The 24310-nt window shown below is 40.4% G+C and overlaps 2 protein-coding genes across 2 annotated transcripts in view; both read right to left on the minus strand.

The window, feature by feature from the left end:
* The window catches only part of LOC120741543 (probable G-protein coupled receptor 158), a 53847-nt gene extending 42792 nt beyond the window's left edge, over positions 1–11055 (minus strand). The window contains exon 1 of the mRNA XM_040044522.1: positions 8212–11055. Within this exon, the coding sequence (XP_039900456.1) occupies positions 8212–9089 (878 nt within the window). The 5' untranslated portion in view covers positions 9090–11055. The remainder of the gene's footprint in view (positions 1–8211) is intronic.
* A 4656-nt stretch (positions 11056–15711) lies between these two features.
* Positions 15712–23965, minus strand: ptchd3a (patched domain containing 3a). Its single transcript, XM_040043634.1, has 4 exons — positions 22616–23965; positions 20395–20516; positions 18094–18239; positions 15712–17866 (listed from the first exon to the last, which is right to left on the minus strand). The coding sequence occupies exons 1-4, from the start codon at positions 23336–23338 to the stop codon at positions 16296–16298; spliced, it is 2562 nt and encodes an 853-aa protein (XP_039899568.1). The 5' UTR covers positions 23339–23965; the 3' UTR covers positions 15712–16295.
* Between the last annotated feature and the right edge of the window lie 345 nt (positions 23966–24310).

Here is a 24310-nt window from a genome sequence, read left to right on the forward strand (position 1 = left end):
GAAACTGGTTCTTGTAAATTAAGTGATATTTAACCTCCCAGTTCCCTAGCAAAAAAAAAAAAAAAAAAAATCAGTGTTTGATTATTCTGTGGAGGTTAAAGTCCAATGACTTAATCGGTGGGCATGCTGTACACTGCCTTCTGCATGCTCTATCCACGTGGCACCCTCACCTAATGTAGGTAAATATTTTGAGTATTTTTACAAAACACATCTTGAGCAGACCTGTGCTACATGTAACAAAGTGCAACTTTGAACGATGGAAGTATTCACATACTGTCTGGAACTGAAGCAAAAAATTCCCTTAAACCAAAGTTAATGCAAAAGAGATGAAAACACAAAAGCTTAAAAGTCATCCTTTAGCAGTGTAGCCAAAGGAGTTGCAAGCCTGCATGAACTTGCATGCACACATCTCCTACTCCGGGTCTCGACAAGAACACGGTGCTGTCCTTTTAGGAGGGCACAATTTGTGCATTATGCCGTGGAACCATCACAATGCAGGAACCCGTGCAGCTTTCTCAAGGAAAAATGTCCCTTACGTGATGGAAATGCATTAAGCTGACAGGACACGTAGAAAACGTGAGTCGAGCCGCCGGGCACGATGCTGCTTGTCTACCATTATTTCAGTGCAACCTGGGTTATTTTATTGAGTCCTGTCTCTGGTCATCAAAAAAGACACAGCGCCTGCGGGGAAGTGGCTGTGACAGAAAGTGAATAAAGACTGCTTCTTCTTCAGAGTGCTGGCACTTTCTCTTATAGTCGGTACGCTCGTGTCATTAAAGGAAAAGTTCACCCCAAAATCCAATTTCTGTGTATTTTTTTCTCCCTCTGGCTTGTAGCGCTGTTTATCCATCTAGATTGTTTTGGTGTGAGTTCCCAGTTTTGGAAATATATTTGCCGTAGAGATGTCTACCTTCTCTTGAATATAATGGAAGTAAATGACTCTTGCCTTGTGGTGCTCAAAGCAACAACAACAAAATACAGCTGCAGCGTCTCTTTCCATAAATCACGACTGGATACTTTATAAATATATTGCAGGCTGAATATAGGAACTATTTTTTCTAGTGTCCACATCCACCTTTTTTTAACTAACCAAGTCATAATTTTTGGAAAGAGACATTGCTGCTGAGTTTTTCTAAATGTATTGTTGGTTAATCGACTACCACCAGTGCCATGTAATTCTCCTATATCTCCATAACTGTGCAAATCACACCAAAGCAATCTAGATTCAAAACCAATGCAGGAATAGTTTGATGAATTTTGCAGTGAACTGCCCCTTTAAAACCCTTCTTCCAATGACCAAACCAAAGTAAGAAGGAGGTATGTTAGCGATTATGAATAAATGATGATAAATGATCATAAAGCATTTGAGCTACAGAACAGATTTACTGAATGAACTACTCAGTTCTGGGTACCTTTCTTTTCTATGTAAAAATATGTACCAAATTGTACAAACATGAACATTTTCCTGACAGACAAGATGAAACTGGAGCGATTATTCCATGGCAATATTGGGGAGATACACCAAAGGACCAGCTGCAGCACTTCTGTGTATTACATATCACCTATCCTAAAGCTGCATTTCCTTCTATTTGTCGTCTTCGCTGAGGGTTATGTTGTCATTGTAATTGTCATGTTTATTATAAGTTATCTTCTGTAATATCTTCCTGAATTTTTGTCAATTTATGGAATCTAACAACAGTCCAAATCTTTATAAATTCTCCAAACGCAGCACAGCACTCTGTCCTTACTCTGTTAGACCAGGTCATTAAAGATAACCTTACATAGTTATTAGCAAAAAAAATTTTTTACCAAACAGCACTCTTTAATACCTGAGTAGCTCGATTTTCCTTAATGTTGACATTTACTGGCTGAAGGCTTTGACAGGCCACCTTACTGAGCAGCGGAGTCCCACTGACGTCAGCAGTAAGAGAAGCAGCGCCTCGGGGATATTTAACCCCTGCTTCCTCCAGGTCGCACTCAATGGAAAATCTACAAGGTCGGACTCGTTTTTGCTCATCGGGTTTAAAAGCTTCCTTCTGTGTGTACAGTTTAGTTTTCTCCTTGTTGGTAAGCTTAGCTGCAAATCTAATTTACCTCTTGGATGCATTTTTTTTTTACTCCTACCACCTTTCATCTCAGTTTAGCATCAAACATTATTGCATTTAGCCTCGGGAATTGTGGGATTTTCTTCCTATTTGTTTCTGGATGGAGTCCATGGAAGCAGATGCTGCTGGCTCCTCCTGGAGCTCCAGGCCTCCCACTCTGTTACATGCTGGGTATCACAAAGCACTCGGGCTGTCCAGACAGAGCTGCATTAATAGTAAAATGAGAGGCAAAGCAAAAACGTAGAGGATCCTGCATATAGTTAGAACTTATTTGGCCTTTTTGAGAGATAAGCTGAAAATGCATACTTTTCACCATTTAGTTTTGCTTTTAAGCTTCATTTAATCTTGCTTATTCCTGCTGCTGCCGGTGAAACTGCCTGAACTCCAGCCTCAAAGCAATTAAGGTCTGTGTTGTGAAAGGTGAGCTTGAAGTAATGCGCCTGCCTCACTTTCCTTCCCTTACTTTCTTTTGTTTGTTCTAACACTTTTTTCTTTATTTGTGCCTCTGCTGTCATGAGTTTCTATCTGAAGTTAGAGTGATCTGCCAATTAGGACTACAAAGTGTCATCCTGAAGAATGTCTGAACCTCCACCAATGGCATTCACACGCTCACACACACACACACACACACACACACACACACACACACACACACACACACACACACACAGATACACACTGCACACTTGGAAACAGCCAATCCTCTCTGTGCGGGCTAAGCTGTCTCCCCTGTGCCTTGAGCGCAGCTGAAGAGACAGACTGGAAAGGAAAGAGACGAAGTGCGAGAGGTGCGATTTCTTGCACCTTCGCAGAAACAACAGGTCGATCTATCGCAAACGAACGTCCGCACACTTCTGCTTCGACAAGTCACATAAGTTGTTTAGCACCTGCACGTTCAACAAGCAAAAAAAAAAAAAGGGGGGGGGGGGGGGGGGGGGGGGGTAGTCTCGGTTTGTGTTAATTTCCATATGCCAGAGGCACGAAAAAGTCCAAACGAGTCACCTTGCTGCTTGCAACATCATCACCCTAAAGAGGAAGTGACTGAGGCTGGAAATAAAGACAGCCCGTGCAGGGTTGTTGTTCTACATCTTTCATTATTAATTCATTGTTGTATTGATTGTGTATTCATCTGGAGGGGAAGCGGAGGAGAACTGATGTCTGAGGCAGCTATATTAGCCAGCACTTCCCTTCCTCTCCTGTTTCTTATCTGGCAGGCTGCTGAGGCGCTGGGAGGATGCAGGGTGAGCCGCCTGCTACTCTGATACAAGCGTCAGAGGAAAGATACAAACCTGGAAAAAGGGCACGACAATGTGGAAAAAAAGAAGAGCTTGACCAGAGATCTCGCGTTACTTGTAACGCGTTACTGTAATCCGATTACTTTTTTGAGTAAAGTAAGGGATTACTATTGCAAAAAGGGTAATTAGATTACTGTTACTTTCCCGTAAGCACGCTGCATTACTGCGTTACTAAAACCGTGATTTTCTTGCGAGAGTGTCTCATGATAATGACGTAAGCGAGTGCAACGTTCGTAGCAACAGCTGTGTGCAGATCAACAATGGATAATATATCAAGTGCGGAGACAGTATGAGCATGCAGCGTTTAAAGCGTGGAAGTACTGACCTTACTTTGAGTTTGAGTCCGTAAAAAGTGACAAAAACATTAGCGTCCGTTGTTCACTGCGTGGGAAGAAAACCCCTAAACTTCCGAGCAAGCACCGAGTAATGTGAAATTCACAGAGAAACTCGCGGATTCTTCCACTGACCGCTGCGGCACACCTGCACCAGGGTAAACCTCCGCCTACCATACTCCTGCTGTACAGGTGAAAACAGAGCAAAAGGACCGCTAGTCTTTGATTTTATTTATTTTCTGCTGTGTTTTACTTGCATTTATTTGAAAGAGTTAGTGTAAACACACACAAAAAATATTTTATTTTATGTGCTGGAATGTGCAGAAAATAGGTTTAAATGTTAAACTAATTTCTTCCAGTCAGAGAATGTTGTATATAATTAAATTTTTGCTTGATGCATAAAGTTAAAAGATTAAAACTAATAAAACAAGTTTAAAAAAAGAGACTTTTCCATTTGATTACATTTTGTATGATGGATTATGTAGAAAATGTAGAATTGGGCTGAAAGATCTATCGCTTTATCACCTATTCAGGTTGTAAATTGTGTTTTTAAAAAGTAACTAAGTAACTAAGTAATTAATTACTTTTGAAAATAAGTAAAATAAGTAATCAGTAAAGTAACGGAATTACTTTTTTGGGGAAGTAATCAGTAATTAGTTACTGATTACTTTTTTCAAGTAACTTGACCAACACTGAGCTTGACTGTGCAAAATTGTCACGGACCCGGCTCTGGGGACTCCGGGTCCATGGGCAGTGGGGACTATGACTGTTATTGTTGTTATTATTATTATTATTATTGTTATTTGGTGTGTTGTCTGCACTGCCCCTTGGCACATCTGTATGTAGGCAGGTATGTGTGTGTGTGTATTGCCTTTCTGCTGTGGCCAAGTTACAGGCACCTTCAGCCCTGGGGGCGTGGCCTAACTTGAGGGCTGGCCACACCCGAAGTCCTGGCCGCACACCTGCTCCTCATCTGGGCTCGTCGGGGGAGCTATTTAGATGAGCGATGGAGCTTCCACCGACGCTGGATTATTGCGTTTGACTACACGTCAGTCTTCAAGCAAGTCAAGTGTGAGTGTATGCCTGCTGGGATAAGTTGTAACGGCTGCCTCTATTGTTTTCCCCTCAGGAGGAGTGTGGGACGAGAAGGAGCAGTGAGCACGGGGAGTGCAGGGACACTGGGGCAGAGAGCACTACACGGGGACTTTTGGGAAGAAGACACTACACGGGAGTCTGGGAAACTGGGGATTTAATGTTGTTTACTTCACCACCTTGTAAATAAACACTGTTGCACTGAAGAGTCCGGCGTTTGGGTCCTATTTCCCCATCTCCCCACGGTCTGCCAGCCAGACCGTGACAAAAATATGTATTTCAAAGCCAAGTGGTACACATGAACCTAGCTGTGACTGTCAAGGTTTTCAAGACCGCACCAGTGATTAATGAGAACAGCATGTCCTTTCTTAACAATTTAAATTTCTTTCTAACATTTGGGTCAACAGGAGAGAGAGAAGGAAACCAGACAGAAAGGATAGTGAGAGGTTTAAAAGTTCTACTGCAATATTTCTCCTAGGACTATTCATCTCATCTCCATGTGTCCTGTTATATTTCAGGTTGAATCAGCACACATTTGATGCAATCTTTGAGATCCTCTCATGGCAAAAAATGAGATTTGGTGAGTATTGACTTCATTAGTAATGGGGTAGTTCAACACTTTTACACAGCGTATACAAAGCCACTGCAAGAAGCCAATGAACCGGACTAATCATAAAGGTGGAAACCACTAGCCTGGGTCTGCAAAATTCATCTGAACCTCACTGAATGCAGTTGAAAGTACACAATTGATTAAAAGTGCTTATGTGGCTTGATTTAATATGGCTTGGTATCAATCAGAAAAGCAGCATGGATTTTTGAGAGAAGACTATTCTCACATATTTATGTTCAGAGCAGGAGAGGAGAGATGAAAGAACAACAGATCTTATGCAAATGTTAAGGACTAATACTATTCCTCCCACTTCATCCTGCTTGGTAGCTCAGATCGCAACCTGATTCACCTAACCCTCTACTGTGTCCCTCTAGTCAAGAAGCAGCCTCTGACCCCACGGATGGTGAGTATATGGTCATAGGATGCTTTTGTGGCCCTGCCAGGCTGCTCTGAGGGGAATGGTTGGCCAGTCCTCTGTGAGTCGTAGTGAGAGGACATTGATGGGAGCGTAAAATTGATCAGTCTACATAAATTTCTGCACCGACTCCATAATTCCAAAGGAACAACAACAAATCATGTGTAACAAAGGACATCAAAGCACTCCTTAAAAAGAAAACGAGGACCTTCAGAGCTGGCAGTATGGAGGAGAGAGAAGCTTAAAGTATCCTAAAGAAATCCATCAAGGAGGCATGGACAACTACAGGAGAAAACTGGAGTGGAAAATCCAGCAGACCAACATGAGGGCAGTCCGGAGTGGCATGAAGTCCATCATTGGTTTAAGACCAACAAACAGCGCTGCAGTTGAAAACTGTGGAATTAACCAATAGACTAAATCCGTTCTTTAATAGCACAAACCTATGCACTTTAACTTTGGAATATTTAAAGCTCCTTAGTTTTTCTTATTTTTACTCTTCTTTTTTTTTAGGGAGACTTTACTTTTTATTTGAATATTTATATTTAACTTATATTAATGTCTGAAACAAGTCTGATACCTCAGTGGAAAATAAGGACACAAAAACTAAAAAGCAGCCTAAGGAGGCCACTTTTGGACTGCAACTGACTGTAGCAATGGGGTTTTGTAAAAAAAATAAATAAATAACAATAATAATAATTAAAATAATAAAAACAAATACGATACACTGTTCACTTCCAGTCTCTTTAGCATTAAGTGGTTCTTCGCTGTTTTGCTAGCTGCACTGAAATGGGAAAATCCAGCTACTGGCCATAATTTTAGGGTTTTTAGAGCATTTTCTAAATGAGGACTGTGTGGGGGAGAGCCTGTTTGAGTCTGGTGCACTGATAGTTCACCAGACAGACAAGCTGAAGTCTGAAACCCTGATTTTTAATCGTCAGTTAGGGTGTAGAGAACAAATGGCGTGTAAATTAGCCTTTATACATGTAGTGTTTCATGTCTACTTTAAGAGTATGAGGAGATATTTAGAAGATTTTAATGCTCCAAGAACCAAGAAAAGCACTAAAATGTAAATATTCTGATTGGTAAAACACTTAACTGTAAATTATGGTATAGATACTCTCCTGTTTCTTTACTGTTCTTTACAGACAGCTTTTCAGGGATATTACACAATACAAATACCTATACATCGCCTGCAGTGGGTTATGGAGAAGGCTTCAGCTGAACTGGTTTAATAAAAATGTCTGTAACTCAGATCCTTTGGGGACAAAAAATCTCCAAACAAAAAGTCTGGTTTCACTAATAAACTAGAGTTGGTGTGTCAGACAGGTTTGACTTCAGGTTGCTTTAGTGGGAGTCTGAGCTTTGCTGTGAAGCTGCTCTGAGAGGATTTAGTGTGGGATAACACCAGGTAGCTGATAGCCTATTACAGTATAATCACTGAAGGTTTTTGCTCATTTGCAATCCGTGCCAGCCTGTGAGCAACTAGAGTGTATCAATGAAAGATTCATTGAAGGCAGTACAAACACAACTAGTGATCTGGATTAAATATTCATTGAGGAGATGTTAGTCGGGATCCTATGGAGCTTTAACACTTGACTTTCTCAGTGCATGTCACTATTGCTGGAATAAAACATGGCTCATTATAGCATTGAGCTGCAGCCGAGGAGGTTTTATGGTTTGGAGAAATTCAACCAAATATCCTCATCTGCTGCTGCTGCTGCTGCTGCTGAGCTTGTTTTTCTTACGGAACTCATTGCAGATTTAACAGCCTCCTCTCTTGAAGAAGGTAAAAGAAAGGGCACAAGGCATTTCCTGAGTGCATCCCCTGTGAGTTTGAAAAATGAATTAGGGCCTGCAGCCAGAGGTTTCCACCGCTGTTACATCCAGTAACACCCTGGGTTATTTTTAGCATCCCGCCGTCTTGTCAGACTGGAGGAGAGAAGAAACCCCCCCCCACCCCACCCTCATGTAACAAGAGGAGGCTAGTGGGAAGCTGTAAGGCAGGTATGATCACCTTATAAAGCTTTATCCAGGTTTGGAGATGTAGTGGAGGGTAAGCTCACCTGAGCACACCTTTAGGTTGACAAAAAAAGTCATTGTTACATAAATATATTGTTCTGCTGAAAAAGTGAAGGCGCTGCACATTTGTGTTAGGCTTTGGAAATGTGGTTTTAAAAGGTAATAAAGAAATATACAGTGTACATACATACACACACACACACACACACACACACACATATATATATATATATATATATATATATATATATATATATATATATATATATATATTTAGAGCTTGTGTTGCATATATATTGTGTTCCTCCACATCATAGCTCAGGTTTGGACCCTCTGTGCTTACCTGAATTCAGGAGCCAGGTTGGATTTCAGGCCATAGAAGGCAGCAGATAAGGTCAAAAGCCAACGGGGAACAAAATTCCCATTCTCACACTCCAAGTAGGGCGCAGACCATCTGACGTGCGTCTTGTCCGGAATAAAACTCTCTCCTCTTTTCACTGAATTGTCCACCGATCTGAAATCTTGGCTCAGCGCTCTTTTATGGAAATTGGGGTTCTTCCTGTCTTTTATTTCGTGGTACCACTCTGTCTCTGCCGTGCGGTTGTGCAGATGTCGGTGGGCCATGCTGGAGAGGTCTTGGAGTACTATTTCACCGCCGGCCCTGGTGGCTTGAAGAAGCACCGAGGGCCCCGGGAAGGATGAATCCCCGCTAAAAGTAACAACAGCCCGGTGAATCTTGGCGTCTCCCTCCAGTATACTCCTGACTAACGCGTGGTACCACTCAATGTCTCGCCGGAGGTTGTGCTCCCTGGACCTGTTGGCTTGCAGGATCATGTTGAGGAAGTTTGTGGCGTGCAGCACCGTATCCAGCACGCTGCTCATGGAGTAATGCGGGGTAGCGTGTGACCTTCCCCGCAGAGAGGTGAGCTCGTACTTTCGCGAGCAGTTGGCATGCTTTAAGGTGGTCGAGTCCCCGGTGTGTAAAAAAGCCGTGACGACCCTGGGTAGAAGCTCGTCTGTCTTCTGCGGCAGCTCCGCCGTCTCCCCGGCAGCGTGATGAGGCGCACGGAGATGCGCCAGCTGCCAGCGGTGCGTCTGAGCGCCGTGAATCGCCTCCCGTGCCCCGTTATCCTCCCCGTGCCCTGACCATTCCGCGTATTTATGGTTTGATCCGATCACAAATCCAACTTGCAGCAGCAGCGACAGCCGGAAAACAGCCATCTCCCTCAAGAGAGCGACCACAGATGTTTGGGGGATTGCTGCTCGGAATTAACAGTGTCGTCGGGCGAGTGTGCTGTAGAAAAAACACAGAGAACCTATCAAATTGCCCCGCTAAACCATCGCTTCACCACTTGTAGGATATTCTTCTGAGCTCCACGCCTCTGTTCTTGAAATCACAAAAAGAGGGAAACCCGCCAGGAACCCCTTCCCTCGTCAAATGCCTTCTCCTTCCTCACAGATGCCTCATACAGCTTGTTGATGTTGAGTATCCGCTTGCAGCTGTTTCCCCCCACCTCTCTCTCTCCCTCTCTTTCACACACTGTAGACAAGACTGTGTTGGCTTTGCTGTGCCGCGGACGTTCTCCTTCTGCGTGTAGGCTACACAGACTGAATCAAAACGAGGAGGAGGGAGGGGTAAGGGGCGGTTATTATTATATTTATATGCTTTTTTTAGGAGGCACCGAGTCGAGGAGCTTCTCACTTGGATGGCAAACGCACTCCGCCCTCTTCCGACCACAGCAAGCATTAAGCAGGCCTATAAAAGCCACGAAGAAGCAACATCAGGATCCGTGCGCTTTCAAAGCCCGTCGTCTTCGTCGTCTCATAGGGGCTCCAGGAGCGCCATTGATCCGCGTGTGGCCGCTTCTTCTGTCAATCTCGGAGCGGTGTTTGGTGGAGCGGTGAAGGAGCTGTCCGGCGCTGAAACCGATGAAGCACTGAAGGAGCTGTCCGACGCTGAAACAGACAAAGTCACCCTCCGCCGATTTATCACAATCAAGCACTTAATTTTAGATCAATTTTCGGAGACTAAGATTTTTTTTTCTATCATCAGTGAGGGGAAAGCTTAATTAAATACGATTTGATTCATGATTGTAAACTTTTGGAGCAAGGTGCAGACTGGATTCATCTTTTCTTTCTAAATTTAAAAACATGTCATCTGCTATAGGCTGCTATCTTCAGATCTGAAAGCTGAAATGCTTCTGACTAAGAATTTATCTGCGTTTCTCTGATTTTCACCTGCTTCCACAACAATTCACCTGATCTTCACATTTAAAAATATGCTGGTGTATTGTTGGATAGATGAATGAGTGCACCACCAAATCTGAAGTCATTTGGATGAGAGGTTCTCAGGTTTTGGCTAAAGGTTTTTCTACAATAGAAATTAAAGCCAAGCCTCCAATCTCAGTTTAACCACAACAACAACGTGCTGCTCACTTAAACCTTGTGATGATGCCTGTGTTGGCTTAAGACTTTCTTTTTTGAGTTGTTTTCATCTAATATATGATTGTGTGTTTTCTGATTGGTTTCATTGTTGTTTATATGCCTGCAGTAATCTTTCCAAGGAGCCCTCTGTGTATAAATAGTCCTGTCTTCCCTTCAGTATGGGGCACAGCATGCATCCGTCATGCTCAGCTGTTAGGTTTCCAACTGTGTGATCTTCAGTTTTTGGATTTACTTTGTTTCTGAACTTTGTTTATGGTCTAAAAAAGATCCATGCCCTCTTTATCACGCCTTTTGGTCCAAAACTGCACTGTTGTGCAGGAAAGTAAGAGCAGGTAGAAAAGTTCTGACTTTTCCAACATTTTGTCACTCTTTTGTTCTAAGATTCAAACTGGTTCCTCTAAAATACAGCTGGTATGTTTGGGTTTAATTTACATAAAAAGTCAGTCTGTGTCACTCACTGTTAATATTTAGACAGGCACGCACAGACACACACAAACACACACACACAGTGAATCTATCCTTACCGCACTTTTAAAGCAATAACTTTGTGTTTACCTACATTTGATGAGTTTAGGAGATACGACTGAATTGTAGGTACAAAAACTGACCACGAGATAACTGTGTTTAACTTTTGGGGGGCAATAAAATGTCCCCAAGCTCTAAAAACTCTATATTTGGACAATTTCCTTTGTGTGTTCCTCAGTCTGTTCCTCTCAGTCTTTTCCTGACCTAAAATGTAAAACAAACAAAAAAAATGTAAAAACAGAAAGAAATTAGAAAAAATACACATTTTGGTTATGTAAGTTGAATGAAAAGCATTTAATATTTTCTGCAGTATTTCTGTCTTTATTTCTGTGACACAGTGGTGCAGAAGGTAACAGCAAAAAGATTCTGGAGTTGAACTTTCATGAGATCTTCAGTCTCCCTGCCAACCTAACATGCATGTCCAAAGCCTTGCATGGTGTGCATACTCAAGACATCTCTGAATGCACACATTAATAAGGCATGTAGACACACCTATCATTCACATTGGCATGCAGTAAAATCAAATGTGAGATCAGAAAACCTTTGAAGCTTTGGTTAAAATTAAAGAAGTGCTATGCAAATACCAGTTCACATCTGAATAAATAACAAATATATGTAATATATAAATTAATGTGTCCCCCTGCCTCTAATTTTACCCACTTTTTAAGAGCTTTGATTAACATTATGGTACAAAATTTTCACCAGAGGTTCAAGTGCAAATAAGCATCATACAGTAGTAGTGCTTTAGCATGTAACACCCCAGTTGCATCTCTAAATATATAATTAGGTGCTTTATTTTATGAGAGAATAAGTTGTCTTTTTTTTCTATAAATTCTAATAAAAACTAGTGTTAGACATGTAAAAGTGCACTAACAGATGTGGGATTTTACTACACAGGAAAAAGGGGAACATGATGAGTTTTTTTATGTTATCTCCAATCCCTCTTCTTATCAGTTGATGCTCTTGCATACACCCACACTCTCTCCATCTCTGCCTTCGTCCTGGGTGTAGGGCCATCTCATGTCATGCTGTGCAGTCCAGAGGCATCTCGCCTAGGAAGCAGGGCGAGGGAAGACAGGCATGACGGAGGGTGACAGAGCTGTGCAGCAGCCATGAAAGATGCAGAAAGTTAAAACCAGAAGACTTTTCTTTTTTGGGGAGGGTGGGGTTAAGTTCTACTTAGAGTAAAGCTGAATCCAAGGCTCCTTACTTCTCTTCCTCTTTGTTAAACTCTCCATATCTGCAAGTAAAGAGCCGACAACAAGACACCGGCAGCTACCGTTGCAGCACCGCTGTACACAAAACACTTGATCCTAAGCAATCTGATTAGCATTCACTCTGCATTACCCTAGAGGGGAAAAAGCAGTAAGAACCACTTTATTCAGTTTATCTGTCCCAATTCAGTGTGTTGTTTTATTCTTTGGAAAGTATTCAAATAAGAATACTCACAATTTACATTCTAATATTTAAAGTTTATATGCACACTAAATGTTAACCTATCTGCAGCAACAAGCATGAAGCATATCTATAATTAAGTTATTTCCTTTCTGTTTTCCTTTACAAGGTCTCCAGCGGTTTATAGTTCTGTGCAAAATGCTACAAATGAATGCAACTGAAACAATAGAAAAATTCTAAACATCAGTCATGATCACAAGGATGGTGGTGGTAGCTTTGGTGGACATAACGCTTCCTTTTGAGGTGTGAGCCATCTGTATGGGTTCTTGCTTTTAATGCGCTGCCAGTTGGAGGCCATTATGATGAATATGCCACCAACACCACTTCCTGAAACTGAGAAATTGTGGTGCAGCTTAATTATGGACAGTTTGGAATAATGTGACATTTGAATGGCATGTAAATGAAGTAAAGGGGGGGGGGGGGACTATTGTGGCAGCTTTGCAATTGTTTTTGAGTCCCGATTGCTTCTGAAATCTATGTAATGGTATTTCAGGGCACTATTCAAAGCCACAAACTGGCAGTGGTGGCTCAGGAGTTAGAGTCATCCACTAATCAGCTCCTCCAGTCTGCATGGTGAAGTTTCCTGAAGCAAGAAACTAAACCCCAGATTGTCCGTGATGTATCTATCGATGTGTGAGTGTGATAAATAAGGGTCTGTATGAATGAGTGGGTGAAAGGGGCTTGTAGTATAAAGCCCTTTGAGTGGTTAATAAGAGGGAAAAAGCACAATATAAATGCCACTCTTTACTGTCTAACCAGGCAGCGATAAAAAGAGTAGAAAAATAGACATTCACGTTAGTAATTCATAAACATTCATTTAACTTTTGCAGCGATTTATCCAGATAAAAGTCATCTTATCTCTCTGATTATCTTAATGCAAATAATGGCATTAAGATAACTATCAGGATTTCCTTAACTGGTAGGTTTTAGACAACATCACACGCTCGCCTGCCTTAATTCTTCATGGCATATATTCAAGGTGCTGGAAACATTCCTTGGAGACTTTGGTCCATACTGACATGATATCATAATACAGTTTGATTTGCTGGCTGCGTATGATCCATCATGCAACTCTTCTATTCCTTTACATCCCAAATAAGTGTCTTTGTGGGTTACTTTTGCCTTCCTCAATTTTAAACAAACCATAAACAATGCAAAGTTTTTGTCTCAAGATTTTTTTTAAATTACATCTTCTCACTAAATGCAGAAAACGTATTTTTAAAAAAACATCAAACTAGTTTGGTTTATCAATTAGTAAAATTACAAAAATAAAATAGTCTCTATATTGACGTTTCTAACGTAAAATAATTCTTCTATGGAAACATTTTATTTACTTTTACACAGAAAAAAATGTAAACATAATATGCTGAGATGCTTTCTTTATTTAAAAGATATAACTACTGAAAACTAGCTTTATGCTGTACAAACATATCAAGAATGTGATGAAATGAGTGGAAAATAACACAAAGAATGACAGAGGAAAAAGGAATTTTACTGTAATTTTACATTGGTTTGTTTATTCATTAACAGACATGTGAAATTACAGAGGTTATCACCACAAAACTGGTGGAAAAATTGTATCAATGTTTTTTTATGAGTGTATAAAGTCTGCAAGTATTGTGTCAAAAGCTATCATTACGCTAATTTCACAGTTGATGTATTTCATATTACCAAAATTGGTAAAAGTTTAGTAAAATAATAACAATAGAAACTATTGAACCAACTCTTCCCTCTCATGATATTAAGAGGAGAGCAGACTTGCTAGCAATGCTAATGGCTGAGGTGATGTTAGCCGTTTTAGCTTTTCAGCTACCTGTACAAAATAATTAGCATTAAGCAGTATGCCTCTTTGGATTTAGACAGATTTATCTATTTACCTATTTAAGTGTCCCCTGTTCCCACATTTGTTATTCTTTCTCTCGGCAGATTCATTATGACTTGTTGGTGTCAAGGGCTAGTGAAAAGGTGAGTTTGCACCATATGCGTTTTAGGGATGTTCAGAAATTACACTTATATTTACGTGAAAACCCTGAAAGATTATATATATACATATATAGAATGAAATTTGAAAATATAGAATGAAACACTTGAGTATATAGAATGAATGAACCTCATGTTTAGAGTTGAGGTTTTTCTGAATTTTCTGCCTTTACAAAATGGCATCAGCTGAACTATTTCAGTATTTTGTAGATTTTGAGTCTATATTGCGTCAACTTGAAAATCACATTTTCATTATTGCAACATTTCTAGCTCCCAGAATATTTTTTAAGGATTTTTTTGTTAAATTTTTTTTCTTTTTTTTTACGGTGCACATTGTGAGATTTTGTTTTAATAGTTCAAGACCTTATTATGCAGGGGGGTGGCTCTGGCTCAGGTAGAGCAGTTTGTGTACTAATTGGAAGGTTGGCGGTTCAATTGCTGCTGCTCCAGATACTGAACCCCGAGTTGTACCCAGTGCATACACAGGAGTGTGAATGTGTGTGAATGTTAGACAGAAGGCACTTGGACATAGAATAACATGCTTGCGTGAATGGGTGTGTGAATGGATGACTGCGGTATGTTGTATTAAGCGCTTTAAGCGCTCAAGTAGACATAAAAGTGCGAAGAAAAGCATTATATTAGAACCAGTCTGTTCACCATTTATGATGCACCCAACAGTAGTGAGATGCATACTGTTTCCTGGAATGTGCATGCATGGGACACTTGTGGGATAAAAAGGGGATGTTTTTCTGTTATTTTATTATCTGCATTATTAGTTCATCAGAATCATATAATCAGCTTTGCATTAAACATTTATTGAAGCTTTTGACCTTACATTAACCTTTACATTACAGTGATTGTTATAACCTTAGGTTAATCTTTTATTTACAGGTACCAGAATAATCATATGATCTTTCATTGCAGGTGTAACCATGATCATCTCACACATATTGCAGTTTGTTGCTCATTATAGAGTTGTGCTCAAGTTAATAAAGGTTAAAAGCTACAGTCAGCGCGAATGTCTGGCTGATCTATGGAGGGGAAAGGCTTTGAGCATAGAAGGCCGCACGCGCTTACACAGCACTGATATAATGTTATTCGTTGTGATTCTGTATTCAGTTATATCTTTTGTTATGTTTTAAGTAGGGGCAGTTGATTAAGCAATATTCATTTAATATTACATACTTGATTCAGAGCATTACACACTGATCACCTTAATCAATTTGGAAATCCTTGTAGCTGCAATGTTGTGTCTCCGCAGGGAGACAGTTTGCTCCAGGAGACAGGTGGGAGTCAGTGCCTGTCCTCGGGAAGGAGCGAATGTTCTTTTCTGTGTTAAATAAACTGTCAACATTGATTGTATTGCACCTGTCTTACGCATGAAGGGGCGTTCTAATACCCTGATTTCATAAAACTATGGAAATGTGGTTTTTGAGGCGAGATCTGAGGCTGTCTGCGTACGATGTCCATCTCCCACTCGTGTGATCATTAAAATCATTGTTTGACTCAACCCGGCCGGACCAGTGTTGTTCTTTGGGGTTTTCCTCTTGTGTCCATCCCCAATATTTGAATCCGTAACACACTGTAACAGCATAAGGATCCCACAATGCAATGCAGACAAAACATATAATGCACTGAAAAATATTCACTGTAGCTGAGATCCAATGTCAATAAGACTTTAGTTTAAGTGTTCATACTTGATTTTATTGTTTACATTTGTCAATAAATCAGTGGAGCATCTCAAACAAGATCAAACAAGGTTGTTTTAGCCACTGGCAATGTGTCAAAAAAAAGAATAAATAAACTGGGAGGGGCACTGTCTCAGATTTTGGAGTTCTAATTTAGACAATACAACACATTCATAAATGAATATCTTACATCATAAAGTCTAAATTATTTTCACTTGTAAGGTTGTTATTTGAATAAATCTAACTTATACTGAATTCACTTAATTTCAAAGCAGCTGTTCTAATATCATCTAAAATTGAATCTGACTAAAAGTCCTTACTGTAGCCACTTTGGTTATAGTTTGGTGACTTTCACAGTGTTCTCTTTGCGCTCTTCCTTTTCTGACCTGCGTGTGAATATTGTCAGGATTACTGGGATGAAAACAAGGCCGTGAACCATCCCGATAAACATGACAAGAAAAAAAATCTTAAAAAATGTTCTAAAGGTGTTAAACTTTGATACAGACAACACTGACACCCCGAAAATGGTGGACAAGCCACCTTGGAGGACGGGGAACCCCAGATGTGTGAGAGCATCCACAGCCTTTGCGTTAGGATCCGTCTTTTTGCTGGAGACGAAGGCGTAAGACACGTGAGCGGAGAAATCGACAGTGAAGCCAATGCAGACGGTGAAAATGATCATGGATATGGAATCCAGGTTGATGTCCCAGAGCGCCATGAAGCCGGTCACGCCTACAGTCACTGAACCAATCGAACAAGTCACCAGAAATGAGCAGATAGGCTTAGGAATGAGCAGGAGAGAGACGATGAACATCACAGCTGCGATCACACCAACATTTTTGATCGTGCTGCTCACTACAACATCATACTGGTCAAAGAAGATGAATTTCTGGTTATAGACTAATAAAGAAGTTGCTCTGCAATCAGCTGAGGTGGACCGAAGTGCTTTAAGTGCATAAAGTTCCATGCTGCCACTGTCAATATCAACCATCTGTATGAAAACTCGGGAGGCGTGGATGACATCTCCGGTGATGTTCACATCTTGCTGGTAGAAAGGGAATAATTCAAAAAAATGAGGGAGATTTTTGAGGAAGGCATCTTTATCATTAAGGGTTAAATTATTTGCCTGCCCATACAACAAATAAGAGTCCAGCCAGGATGAAAAAATGCCTTTATCTACAATGCGGAGCCCTTTAAAGTCCTCCACGCATGCCTGGAGTTCGTGCCGCTTGGTTTCATCCCAGTATGGAAAAGGCTCACTGATAATAACCATCACAGATGGGCCATAATCATAGAAATAATGCCGATCCTTCCTGTTGAATGTGTTAACAAGGGAGTCATCAGCTGCCAGGTCGTGAAGCTCAAACCCCTGCTGTACATGGAGGCATCCATAAATGCTTACAGTTAAATATGCCACAAAGAAGAAGATCACCATTCCCTTGACCCAGGGTTTGATCAAAAATGGGCCGTAGTAATCCTTAAAGAAATAGCTGACTGGTTGCATCTTCTCTGCTCCAGTGCTCTTATCAAAGTCACCTCCCACGCAGCAGATGCTGTATAGCTCAGAGCGATTTTTAGGTCTGTCTGATGGGATTCGCTTGCAGGTCAGCCAGTGCCTGTTGCTGCCTTCCCGCCGCCCATTTAAAGCCAAGAAGGCTCCAAAGAAGGTGATGGTGTAGATGTAACAGAATATGATTGAGGTGCTGGTGTACAAGCAGAAGGCCTGCATGGATGGGAAGTAAGACTTGACACCTATGAAGAACTTGAGAACATCGGTCACAGCGGTGATGGTGATGGGCATGATGGCTTCTTTGTAAGTGTGAGCCATCCTCTTTGGGACCGGGTCATTCACATGTGTGTGCTGCCAGTCAGACACCATTATGAACATGTTGTTCAGACCAATTCCTGGAAAAAAGTGATAACAGTTCATGATAGTTTTACGGTACTCACATGACTCACATGCTTATAAATGAATAAAGTCACCACCTTATAAAACACCACTGAAACTTTTTTTATGTTGTCACCTTTATTACTTTTATTACACTTTTAATTACTTGGCTGGTTTTGCACTTCCAGCTAAAAGCTAAAACTAAAGTGTGGAAGGAAAGAAGCCAAGAGTGAATTTTTCTCACCAAGTAAAAGGAAAACGGCGTTTGCGACGGTGATAACAAACGGCACTCCGATGTAAAGCAGCAGGCCAAAGCCAGACAGAACTGCCAGCACAGCGGAGAGGATACCGAAGACAGCCACCCACACCTTGTTCCTCACATTGTCCAGCCTGCCAAGGAGGAATAAATTGTATTTAAATCCATACAGATGATAAAGATAAAAGTGAACTGAGGGCAAGGTCCAGTTTTTCTGGGCAGCCTGTAAAGGATCATTGTTGGATGTTTTATAACAAAACAACTTCCTAAATATGACCTTTTATTGTGGATGTTCTTACAATTTGTAAAGTGAAGCTTGTAAAAAAAAAGCCTGTTGTTCATAGTTAATACAGAGGTGGCAACAGCTGACACAATCTGAGCCATAAACCTGATAAACAATAGCTATCACACGTTCTGAAAATGTCCCGTCATAAAAAGAGAAACAGAAGGTAAATATATTGACCTGATTGTTAATTATTATCTTTCCCTGTTACCCAAGTTATATGTTATATTCCCTGTTGTTAATTATTACCTGGTTAAATATCCAGGAAAAAAGATACGTGCCGCCTTAAAAATCTGTGGAATAAGATTATAAAAAATCGACATTTAAGCTAAATATAGAAATGTAGATTTTTTTAAGAAAAATATGGAGGATTTCATAAATGTTTTTTAAATTGTATCTTCAGAAAATAATCATTTGGTAAACATGGGTAGTTGTATGTTAACCTAACATGTAAGACCATGTTCTAATAATATTTTTATGTAAATTGAAAAGTAAGTAAGAATTTTACTGATTAAGTGCACAGCGTGTTGTTGATTAATTGAAGTTGTTAGTGATAATAAGTCAAGAAACTTTTAAAGACTCTACAATAATACAGAGAAAATCCCTTTGAGAAGGCACTTGGTGACAGTGGGAAGAAAAAACTCCCTTTTAACAGGAAGAAACCTTTGACAGAACCAGGTTGAGGGAGGGGCGGGGCCATCTGCTGTTACCAGATGGGGAAGAACTGCGGAAGAGAGTCAGAGTAATATTACCAATGATTAAATGCAGTGTTGTGTATAAACACAGAGTGATTGAGTAAAGATTAAATATTTGGATGCATCATGGGAGCCTAGAACTAGCAGTGTGACTAAAGGAGGATTCAGGGACACCTGATCAAGTCCTGCCTATACGTGTTGTCAAAAAGGAAAATTATAACCTAATCTTAAAAGTGGGGAGGGTGTCAGTCTCAGAAAATAGAGGACATTTCATGTGACATGAACTGTTTTTAAAAGCACTGTTCACCATACGTTCTTATGTCTTCAAACAGTTTGAAGATAGAGGCGTCAGCTGCTTTAAATATGAAAAATGGAAACAATGTTTGGCTCTGATAAAGGTAAAAAAAAAATGCCTCCGATGTGTAACTCTGAAGCTCTAAAGCTCGGTAATTGAGATTGTGTTTCTTCAGTTGGATCATAAATCAAAGTGCAATAACAACTTTTCCAAGTACAAAAGATTTAAGTGAGACATTATTACTCTTTACCTCAAGACAAAACTAGGCCAGCAGCTTCTCTCTTTGACTAAGCTTCTGGCTGTAGCTTGATTTTCAACAACCAAGCATGTGAGTCTTATCAGTGTTTAATAGAAGGGGTGATAATTTGCACTTGTTTTACAGCAGCAGGAGCTGGGCACCTTGTAGTAATTGAATCAGTCATTAACTCCTCTATAGGAGGAGTTATTCTAGAGTCAAACATGAGGCCATCTAACAGCTAAAACTGAAACTAGATCATGAGACATCCAGATCCAGGCCTCAACCTGACTGAAATGGTGGGACTTTAAGAGAGCTGTGCATAGATTTCAATGAGCTGAAGCAACGCTGTAAAACAATTGCTCACGTTACTTCAGATTATTAAGGCTAAAGGTGGTTTTACAAGCTTCTGAATCATGGGGGTGTAGTTAGGTTTCCACACATTGCTTCAGATTCAACTTCAGCTTTTTGTTTGTTAAATTAATAAAGACACTGTTATACATTGATATAGATCCTGGTTATTCTTCACCTCAGGCTGTATTTCCATAACTGTTAAGGACCAGATTAGTTTTATTGTCCTTAGAATTTAAAGAAGGTCTATTTCTTTTTACTAGAACTGTAACTATGAATTCAAACTTCTTAATCTACATGAAAATAGCTCAAAACAAAAAAAAAAAAAGTTAATTGTACTGCACTACATGTAACCTGACCTGGGTCAGACAAGCGCTCTGCATCCTGGATTTTGCCACTTACTGCGTGACGGTTGCTGATCACTTCTTACCTCAGGCAGGATATCACAGAGACGGTGACAGCACAGGCATAAGCGATGAGGAATAGGGGGAAGCCATCTGTGGTGTGGCTGTCAATCTCATCCTGCTTGGATTTCGAGGTGTAGTAAGACACCTACAAAAGAGCACAGCAGAAGGAAGTCAGCTTGAGCGTTTAAGTCACAAAAAATGATTGCACATGGAAGTCCTGGCAGCTGTTACATCAGTGTTACTCAACAGTTTGGATTTAAAAGGGCAGTTCACCCATAAAAGTCAAATATTTAGATTTTTCCTCTGGCCTGTAATGCTTGCCTGTTCCTCCACTTAGACTTTTCTACAGTTTACTTCCAAAAACTGGGCAATTCAATCCAAACAGTCTATCTTCTCATGAATATAATGGCACTATGTGATAGCAGTACAGTACTTTTAAAAGAAACCCAGCAGAAATGTTTTTGTTCTTCAAATCATACAATGTTAGTTCAACAAGGAAATCTTCAGACCTTGTTATGAGCATGTTTAATGTTGGAACACATCTGGCAACTACAAGAAATGTGTGCATAGTTCACATTACAACCATTTTCAGGTTATAAATGACTCTATTATTCAGGAATACTTTCTTAATGGCTCAGTTTGTGATTATTCCATTTTTGTAGTTTCCTTTCATCATGAGATCAAGAGCTTGGTCCGCATAGCCGGCAATAAGTCAGACTCGTTTCCAAGTGCATGATGGACTCTGCCAGGGCTGCCCTTTGTCACTGATTCTGTTAGTAAATTTTATGGACAGAATTTCTAGGCCTATCCAAGTGGTGGGAGGCTTTCACTTGGGTGGTCTGAGAATCTCATCTCTGCTTTTCGCAGATGATGTGGTTCTGTTGGCTTTATCAGGGTGATGGCCTTCAGCTCACACTGGAATGGTTCGTGGCCAAGTGTGAAACGGTGGGAATGACAATAAACACCTCCAAATCTGAGGCGATGGTCCTCAGGTGGAGTGCCCACTCCGGGTCAAGGATGAGATCCTGCCCCAAGTGGAGGAGTTTAAATATCTCAGGGTCTTGTTCATGAGTGACAGGAGAAGGAAGCGGGAGATTGACAGATGGATTGGTGCTCCGGCTGCAGTGACGCTGTACCGGTCCGTCGTGGTGAAGAGAGAGAACCCAAAGTAAAAGCAATGCTCTCAATTTACCAATCAATCTACGTCCCTACCCTCACCTATTGTCACGAGCTGTCGGTAGTGACCGAAAGAACGAGATCGCAGATACAAGCGGCAGAAAAGAGCTTCCTTTAAGAGAGGACTCCACTTGGCCCACTGAAGATTTAAAAAGTTATTTTCCAAAAAGATACAGGGGGAAGACATGAACTAGTTTGTGCATAAAGTGAGAGAATGTCAGTGTCAAACAACATAAAAGTAAAGTAGTTATTCCTAAATCATATTTTGTTTAACTAAATAAAATGAAGCTTAAAACTAGAATTACATTACAATAAGCTGTTAAACCATCACTGATAATGGCATTATGAATTAAAAACACTGTAACGTGACATTTTGTGGGGGTGTTTTTGCATGACTTTGGTATTTTTATGGAGTTTTTCCATGCTGTTGGTAAAGAGAACAAACAACATAAAAAAGGACAATAAAAAAAGAAACAACCACTTAGTGTGGCTGGTAGTTTTCCACTGCTGATGGCACGTACTTGACCTTCATCCAAATTGTCTTTAACTCAAGTAGAACATTAAACCGCACAATGCTTCCAATGCTTCTTTTTTGTCAAAAAGCTTTTGGTGGCACATTCCAATGAAGAAAATCTTTCTGTAGTCGGTCTGTGGTCAAATGTATCTTTCTGTGATCATTTTATGTTGCTTTAGTTTTGTGATTGAGGTCATTGTTTTTGCCCCAATTTTTGCAACCATGTGACTGGAAGAGTTTGGGCTAGAAGCACAAGTCTGCACAAAACTTTTTTATTTTTCAAAATTTATGAAAGATTTATTAAAAAAATAATAATACTCATTACCAAACACAAAAAGCATCATTTGATGGCATTGTTAAAAGTATTTGTGGCTTTTGCAAAGCATTTCATCAGTCATGTGAAAAATAGTTCATCGTAAATGCACATCGAATAAATACACCCAAGAATCTCTGTTTGCGTTTAAGCATTCAGAGAGGTTATGTTACTTGCTTCAACTTTAAAGTTTAAAAAAGAAAATGAATAATAAAAACATGAGTAATGATGTGATACTCACATAAATGTGTTCGCTGTCTGTGTTGTCTGATAGGAGCTTTTTAAATTCTCTCAGCCATAATTTTGAGGCTTCAGCTGTGCTTTCCCGATCATCTAAGTAGTAGAAAAGTTTGACAGCTTCAGCATTTCTGACTGAGCCGCTATCATCTGTAATAACACCACCCAGCACTGCACCTAGAAAGAGTGGAGTAGCTTTGTGCATGTGGACTGGATAGGTGATGCTGGTCTGATTGGTTAGACTGTAGCTGAGGATTTCCAGGATGATGTTTGAAACACACTCTCCGTTGGCTCTGGCACACAGTTCATTGAAGCCTAGTCTTCCATTGTCCACAGTGATATCAAGGATCTTATTGTTAAGTGAGATGATGTCCTCTAAAACAAGTGTGTCCAGTAGATTACGGCTGTTCCTGGCCACAGCAATGAGGGATGCAAAGCTGCCCTTGTCATACTGCCTGTCTTCAGAAAACATGGAGTAATTGTAGGGAAAGTTTTCTTTCACAAAGGCTCTGGTTGCCTTTGAGGGTCCTTTAGTTGGCGTAAACTGGCGCTCAAGACTATTGTCCTGTCTTCCCTCGAGAAAAATGAAACCCCCGCTGAGTGCTGCTGAGAGTAACACAGGAACAATGAAAAAATATAATGGATAGGATCCTACTTTTGATCCAAGATTTTCAAAAAGCCGTGACAGAGGCTTTGTCAGGCAGTCAGTGCGTCTAGAATCCATCATTAGTGTTGCAGGGCAGTGACACGGATCTGGTGTGACTGCACACTTATAAAGGGTGTCAAGATAAGCTTAATCCTAATACTTATTGCTTCTGGGAAGAGCTACCCTTATTCCAGGAAAAACAAGATGACATGCAAATTATTCAGTGTTCAGTTTTTATTCTGTGACAGTAAAACGATAAGGCAAGCCTTTAGAATGATAAAAGGAAACAAGCTAATTAGTGAACCTAGACAAGGATTACCAAATGCTGACCTTGCTCTGACTTAATGAAAATAACCAGGGCGGTGAAAAATCCGATTTTATGACATTATGTTGCAACTATACCTGTAAAACTGTGTTATAACTATGTGACTTTATAACTAAATTACTTTGTAGTTGTGTCATGTCACTAAAATTACTTAAGAAGACTCAATGCTGAAGACAAACAAGCTCATAAAAAAATTTGATTACTTCTTAAATTAGTTAGTCATATCAAAGTATCCCTTTCTGTGAAGACTCTTTTGACATTTTGAAATTTAAAATGAGTGGTCAAAGCATTTCTGTTACCAAGCTGTAGCATGTAGCTCCTCTCCTCCTCTCCCTTAGCTTCCCTGCTTAGCCTCTTATGTCCTTGTCTAGTCTCGTGTTTTTTGTATTACTTATCCCTGGAACATTCTCTCACAGTCCGTTCTCTAAAACCTAAAAGAGGAATTATGGATTTGATCAACTGGTCCCTAAATGCAATTGACACCCCTTTCTCAACGAAAAGTTTGGGCTTGAGTGAGCCTGAGTGCTGAAGATATCTACCTATTCGGAACCATGGTAACAGGGTTCTGGCGAATCGGAGCTGGCTTGGCCCTGACTTATCGAAGAATTAAGAAAGCGAAACCGGCTGTTCAAACCCCCACAAGGCTGCCCGCTGGGATTGAAACGATGGGAAGAGGTGAATAAAGCCTTGATTGATTTCACTGATTGATTGATTAAAGTCAACTCCCT

This window comes from Simochromis diagramma, unplaced genomic scaffold (genome assembly GCF_900408965.1).
Source record: "Simochromis diagramma unplaced genomic scaffold, fSimDia1.1 OVJJ01000602.1, whole genome shotgun sequence".
NCBI classification, from domain to species: domain Eukaryota; kingdom Metazoa; phylum Chordata; class Actinopteri; order Cichliformes; family Cichlidae; genus Simochromis; species Simochromis diagramma.

Coding starts and splice junctions, on each gene's coding strand:
- ptchd3a (XM_040043634.1), bottom strand. CDS start 23,338: ATGATGGATTCTAGACGCACTGACTGCCTGACAAAGCCTCTGTCACGG. Junction 20,517..22,615: donor CAGACAGCGAACACATTTAT/GTGAGTATCACA, acceptor GCTCTTTTGTAG/GTGTCTTACTACACCTCGAA. Junction 17,867..18,093: donor CGCCGTTTTCCTTTTACTTG/GTGAGAAAAATT, acceptor ACTTTTTTCCAG/GAATTGGTCTGAACAACATG.